At 25.5% G+C, this 7,729-nt stretch overlaps 1 protein-coding gene across 1 annotated transcript; it reads left to right on the top strand.

The window, feature by feature from the left end:
• Positions 1–7,518: 7,518 nt before the first annotated feature.
• On the top strand, positions 7,519–7,729 carry EIN_027340 (actin 2 protein, putative; the record flags this gene model as incomplete). The annotated part of the gene is made up of 1 exon (XM_004257548.1): positions 7,519–7,729. A coding segment is annotated over one exon (211 nt), but the record flags the coding sequence as incomplete, so codon positions are not given.

The raw sequence follows: 7,729 nt of genomic DNA, 5'->3' as shown, positions 1-7,729 counted from the left end.
AGAGTTGTCGTACGCATTACACGCTGATGCAATCATATCAGAATAAGAAATTACATGATGAACCAATATTGTCTCCATATTTTTTTAGATTTATTATAATATGTTAATATTTCAGAATTTACTTAATCAGTAGAAGAAATATCTTTTGTATTTAAACTTACTGTTCCATCTATGCTTGTAATTTTATCATTTTTTAATTTCATTAGATGTTATCATAGAAGGATTAAAATATGAAGTGCAAAAAACACTATTTTTACTTTTATCTTGATAAGTTGTTGAAAATACTTCCATTTATTACTAAAAATAAAGATTAAATATATTATTATAATAATGTTTACGACATTTTCGATGGTTTATTTGAACATAGTATCTAAATCAACATTCGTAAGTAGTTCAACTTTATTTGGTGATAATGACCACATAGCATCATTTAAGAAAATAATATTAATAGCATTAGTATTAACTGAACCAGTAGATCCACTTGGTTTAATTTATGGATTATAATCTCCAAACATATGTGTTGCTTGAAGTGTTAATTGAATATTTGCTGAAGAATATAAACCATCAAAAAAACATCCAGAACCATATCTTTCTAAAGGAATTGACATCATAAAATCAGTAGCATCACCTAGATATTTAATATGTTTTAATGAATCATTAGTATTTTCAGAATAATCATTAAATGTTAAACTATTAATTATAGATTGAAAAGCTGCAAATAATGTATCATAATTAGTATTTACTAATTGGAATTCACTAAATTCACTTGACAATGTATCCATCTGTTGATCTGGTATAGTTCTGTTTGCTGTTATAACTTTAATATCACTAATATGTGGATTTTTAGATACAGAACATTGATTATTAGATCTTGGGAATAAGAAGAATAACATAGATGTATTTAGATTGCTCATCATATTTGAACAATTAATTCTAGAAACAGATTGATTTGGTGGAAAATCATATTCAGTTGTTATTTGAGCTGGAACAAATAATGGTGTTTTACTATATCTTTCATATATTTCTTTCAATACAGAATCCTTAACATTAAAACCATTAATAATACTTTGAAATAATATACAAGTACTTTCTTGAATTTGAACTGTTCCAGTAAACTGAGAATAACTATTTCCACTTGAGAAATAACAATAACCAAGAATAAGTGATTTATCACCAATTTGTGTAAATTCTTTAGATACTCCTTTCATATAAGTTGAACATTTAATTGCATCTAATGCTAAATGATTTTCATTAAATTCAACACATAATATTGCTGGATTAACCTGACAATAAACAAAAATTTGAGTAATTCTTTGTTTAATATCTAATTCAAATTCATTAAATATTGCATTTGGATATGAAGTAAATGATTGTAAAGGCAAGAAATTATCTAAATGAATTATCAATTTCATTTCAGCATCAAATGTTGAATTTCTAAGCAAATCATCAACTTTAACATATACTCCACATACATTATTTTTATGTTCAAAAGCATTTTTCCAAGCTGTATAAACACCAACTCTAGATTCTTTTTCTTGTTGAGTTCTACACATTCCAGAAATAGTTGTTTCGTATATCATATTAGTGTTTTCATAATATGTAGTTCCATTTTTCCAATTAATTTTCATACTGTCTAGCCATTGAGTAGAATCTTTTAAACCAATAAATAACATACAAGCATTAGATTCTTTTTCGACTGATGTAGTTGCAGTTTTTGCTTCATCTAGAACTATTTTAAGTCTTAATTTAATTGTTGCGCTTAAATAACTCTTATCAATATTAGTAATATGAAAAGATGGATCTGTAATAGTTATTTTAGAATGAGCATTACTGTTAAATGGAACTTGTTGTTGATAAGAATTTACAGTAATCATTCTACTATCATGAACACCATTTTTAGATGTAATTATTTTCTGTTGTTCATCGAAATATTTAAGTATATCTCCTCTATTGGCATCTTCTGAAACTGAAGGAATTCTTATGTTAGACATTTATTAAGTGAAAAAATTGAATTTTAAATGCGGCAACCCAGATATTATAAAACGTTAAAAAACTTTGCCAATAAAATTCTAGAAGGAGGCGGAAAAGTATTAAAAACATATGGAAACATAAAAATAAAGTTACCAATATAGCTAAACCAATAATAAAATCTGTTCCTTTAGTTGGACCAGTTATCAGTAATATTGCTGATAAAAAAATTCAAACATATAGTAAATTTTGAGAAAGAATTTTTGATGTAATTAAAGGTTCAGATCCTCTTAAAACATTAAAGCAATTTGGTCATAATGATCTTAAAAATATAAAGGTGACAAAATAAAATGTATATAATGTTTTTTATTTTATTTTAAATGGTAAAATCTCCTCTGTTTTGGCAGAAATTGAAGAAAGTTAAGGATTTCATTCCTAAAATAGGAAAAGCAGCTGTATGGATTAATGATAATGTAATAAAACCTATAAAACCATATGCTAAAAATTTAATAGAAGCATATAATACATCTGGTATGGGAAATAAGATGTTAGATTTTAGTAGCGACTTAATTGATCAATACAAAACCAATAAAAAAGTTAATGTACCAGATACAACTCACTATTCTAATAAATTCGTTGAACAATTAACGAATACTCAGCGTAGTAATAACGATAAAAAGAGTTTTAAATGGTTCTAATTAAATTCATATTATTTAATTTATATTTTTATCATTAAAAATGAGTATATAAATTACAATCTGATAATGCTAAAACATTTGATGATGAATCAGATTTTCTAAAATATTATGATAAAAACAAGAAAGAAATCGATGAGATTAATACAAAATCATCAAATTTAAGATTTAAAATTAATGGATATAGAATAGGTAGAATAGAAGGAAAAATATTATTATATCCAATTAAACTAGAAGATACAATTGATACTAAAAATAATATCGAAGAAAGATTGACTAATCTTGAAAATCTATTTAGAGATTTTATTAAAGCTAATCCACAATTATTTCGTTATCTATCGAATCAAATATAATCTTTTCATATTTTCGAGTTGATTTTTAAACTGATTGAAACTCTTCGAATGAGATATCTGTTGTAATTTGATTATAAATATGATGAAGAATTTGAGGTGAAAATGAATTAAATATACATATTGTAGATAATATTGATTTTATCTGTGCTGGTATACCTCTCCATACTTGAATAGCTATAAAGAATAAACAATTTGTATGTCTTGTTTTATATAATGATTTAGATAATAAAGAAGATTCATTTTTTAAACAATTAACAGCATCATCTAAAACGATAATTGTTTCTATGGGTTTATCACTAAATTTTTTAAATATAAACATTCTAGTATAGAATCATCTTTAGGTATTTCTTTTCTAATCATTTTATTATAAGTTTCTTTAATTTCAAGGAATTGAAGATAAGCTTTTTCAAATTGTTCATATGTAAATTTAAGTACAGTATAATCCGGGTTTAATTCACTTAAAATATTTTTGAATTATCGGGTTCAATTCCGCTTTTTTCAAGAAAATTATTTTAAATGATTTTTAAAACAAAAATAATTGTTGGAATTAACTTTCGGTAGTTTCATAGTTATAATTATTTAATAATTATTTGATTCAATCAAAAACAAATAATGATGGTAAAGGCTTTTTCATCGTCTCTTAAAATAAAGTTTTTTTTTACTAATTAATATAATATTTTAATTAAAATTATAGTAACTGGGAGCTTGGGATAATAATTGGTCTGGTTCCCGAATTAAAAATGTGTCGATAATTCAACTCGAAACAGTGGAAACCAAGTGAGACGATAATCAAAAAGAAGGCACAGGCGGCCTGTTTGTGCACCCTTTTCATCCACTTTCAATTCCTCCCTAGCACAGATCCCAATGAACGCCCCGTTTGAAAAGGGAATCACATCAGTGTCCAAACTGTACGGACAAGGAAAGTGGTGACATGGGGACGCACAAACAGTGACTTAAAGATGGACTTCCTTCAAAAAACACTCGCGGCAAATACTTTGTTAAGGTGGTGGTGAAACAAGTCTATTTAAATATATAAAAACGAATAAAAACTAGAGTTTATTATGTTCGTTTTTATTTATTCATTATTTTTAATAAGTAATTTATAATGTAATAGTACCGAAAAATAGTTCCAGAAACAAAAATAATGCATTTTTATTCAAAAACAAATATTCTGATTAATTTAGGTGAAAACCCAATTATTTCACATAAATATAAACAAAAAACGAGACTATGGTAATAAAACTCAAAAATGTATTTTTTATTATTTTTTCTTACTTCGGGTTTAATTATTTTTGAATGAATTAAACCCGATTATTTTATTAACCCCAGATTATACTGTATTGGAATATTTATTAAAGGCTCATAATGTTATAAAGTTTGATCAGAACCAATATTATTAACCCAAATAATAAGATGGAACTGACTTTGACCGAACGCAGTAGAAACTTTATCAATTATAATAAGTTCTTTACAAATTGAAGTTGTTTTAGAACAACCCGGCTTACCTATAAGTAGATTTATAGATCTATGCTTTACAAAAACTTCTGGATGAATAGTATTCATTGTTGTCTCAGACTTATCGGGAGCATATTGATTTATTAATGTGTTGACATATTCATTTAGATCGACTGACATTTTTACTAAAAATATATTCATAATTTTCATTATTTATTTATTCCATAACTCCATATCAAGATATATAATAATTTGATTATCTTTATTTTCAAATTCTTCATAATTTTTAGTTCAAACAACCATAAAAGGTTTTAAATCTGGGTTAGAATTATTCTCATATTTATTTATAATAGATTTGTTTTTGGAATTAATATATTTACTAATTTTATTATTAGCAAAATATTGTTTACAATCTTCAGATAGAATAATATGAGTTTTACCAAATTTTGTTTCTATTGATTTAAATCTAATTATTTTATAAACAGAATTTTCTTCTAATTTTTGAATATTAGTTTTGTATTCTTGTGAGGTCATTCTTTTTAAGGAATAAACAATAAAATTATTTAAATTATTCTTAAATTATTTATTGAACAATCTAATGGATTTTCATAATTTATTAATTAAACTACACATCTATCTGAAAATTCTGGTAAAAATTGTTGTGCTACCAGTCTTCTAAGAGAATATATTTTTTAACGTGTTTGTCTTCAGATAAATTAACATATGCATCGAATCGTAAAGACGGTCTTATCATAATTTTAATTAACTTATTTTCTTGTTATTTTTAATTTGTCCTAATCTATTTATTGAATATTTTGGATTAATTTTTAATATTTCAAAAGTATCTAAAGAAGTCATTTTATAGGGAAAATAAAAAAATAAATAAAAAGAAAAATAATTTTAAAATAAACTTGGTACTATATTCCCGAATTTTGGGAAAATTCAGATTCGCGTCCCTCGCGATTTAATTAAAATATTATAAAATATAGATAAAATGAGTCCCCCCTAAATCCACATAATTTATATCCTACTTCATCATAATTGTTTGTCTATTATGTCCTTTCAAAATATTGTAAATATAGCACCATCGTGTAGCAGAATAAGTTGTTCGGAACTCATGTCCAACACTGCAACTGTCACAATAATCAGCAAATCTTTTTTTCCGACATAACCATTGAACAAAAACTTTCACCATTTTAGTCGATATCTTTTTCGAGTGATTCACCCATCAAAATTACTCTATGAGCTGAAAACCAGAAATTTTTCATTTCACAATCAATTAATGGAAGATTTGTTGGATCTTCAACAGCAATTAAAGCGTTCATTTCCACTGTTATTCCATTGTCAAGACCAGAACACGTTGCAGCCTCATCTGTGGTGCAATTGACTATTCGGTAAGTGTTCAATACCAGTTTTTGTATCTTCTCCACAGTCCACTTAGCAAGAGTTTTCGCGTCAATATTGCCTTTAAACTGTTTAAGTTCTAAGGGCATTGAATAGCAACTTCTTCCCTTGTTTTCAATTTTGTTAAAAGAACAATTTTGATAAATTGTGCTATGGTTTTTAATTGATATATTGTATTTTTTGTTTTTAGTTTTGTTATTGTTTTTTGTTTGTATTTTTGTTATAAAAACGGTATTAATCCCGTTAAATTAGTCATTTATTACCTATCATTTTTGGGAAAATAATACATTTTAATATTTGTTTATATTTTAACTACATTTTTATTATAGTTTTTAGTTGTATAATAAATTTATTGTTTTGAATAAAAGGCAAAAATATATTTCATCCTATATCTGCCTTTTTATTTCATTTTTTCTACTAAAATATTGTATATATAATATATATATATATATTATTTTATTTTTTTATTGATGATCAAATAAATGTTATTAAAAATGTTATACAATATTATCATAAAAATGTACTATTAAATACAACAAAAATTATTATAATCAATAATACAAAAGAATAATTTTGTTCAATTTGTTTAGTTATAGTATGGTTAATTTTATTATTTTGTTTTAATAAACAAATTAAATTAAATAAACAATATATATACTATATCATTTTTACTATATATTTATAATTGTTTAACTATATATTTTTACTAATGTTCTAAAAAAAGTACGAAAATGAGGGGAGTTTTAAATTCATTTTGCCAAAAAATATTTCAGTGCAAAAAAGCAATTCTTGCCGAATCATGGAATTTAATCCCTAGTTTTTTTTTATCTGTAATAATAATTTGTAATAGTAAAGTTGAATATACCATCAAATTTTAATAAATTAATTAAAATTGTATTGTATAATTGGAATATTAACCATACAAAGTGAAAACTGGATAATTTATATCCTTGATTTTTTTACTTAAAATAAGTCACTTTTTATATTTTTGTATTTGAACTAAAAAGATCTTAAATTAAGAACTGCGTGTCACAAACCAATTTAAATAATGAAAAATTGATAAATTCCGAAACGCTCTAATGTAAATTCATGTGTATGTCTCGTAACAGCAAGTGTTGACTATTTTGAACACATGGAAAATAGAAAACATGGGTCTGTAAAGACCAGTAGTTTGCGCGAAAACTAATCGATTTCGTGTTTTGAATTTATTTTTGATTATTCTAAAAATAAATTATGATCTAGATAAATCTTATCCAGATTTCACCTTCCCACAAAAAAAGTTGATTCAGTTGACTTGCTAAGGTTAAAAAAACACATGGTGAGAAGTCAATTATGTTATTCCAATTTCATTTTTTGATTTTGGTTTTCATAGCTCAGAGGGGTTTTCTCTATTACCCGTTTCTTCGCCCCTTGTTTCTGTTGTCACAAGGTTTTCATGTTCAAAGACATCGGAGTATAATTGGAATATTAAAATATTAATAAAGTGGGTAATTGGAATTGAAAAAATTAAAAAAATAGATTTTTTCTGAGCAATGAAAGTCGAGTAAGTTAAAAAACTCACAGATCTAAATATTAATAACTTTAATATCCAACCTCCAACGAAATGCTATTTAAATAAAGAACTGACAACTCTTTACATTCAAATGGGAGAAGAAGGAGAAGTACAAGCACTTGTTGTAGATAATGGATCCGGTATGTGCAAGGCCGGTTTTGCTGGTGATGACGCCCCAAGAGCCGTCTTCCCATCAATTGTTGGCAGACCAAAACAAGTCTCAGTCATGGCTGGTATGGGCAACAAGGACACCTATGTTGGAGATGAAGCACAATCAAAGAGAGGTATTTTGACTTTGAAGT

The sequence above is a fragment of the Entamoeba invadens genome, assembly GCF_000330505.1.
Source record: "Entamoeba invadens IP1 unplaced genomic scaffold scaff_1105074724629, whole genome shotgun sequence".
NCBI classification, from domain to species: Eukaryota; Evosea; order Mastigamoebida; family Endamoebidae; genus Entamoeba; species Entamoeba invadens.
This window is presented reverse-complemented; position numbering and strand designations above follow the sequence as displayed.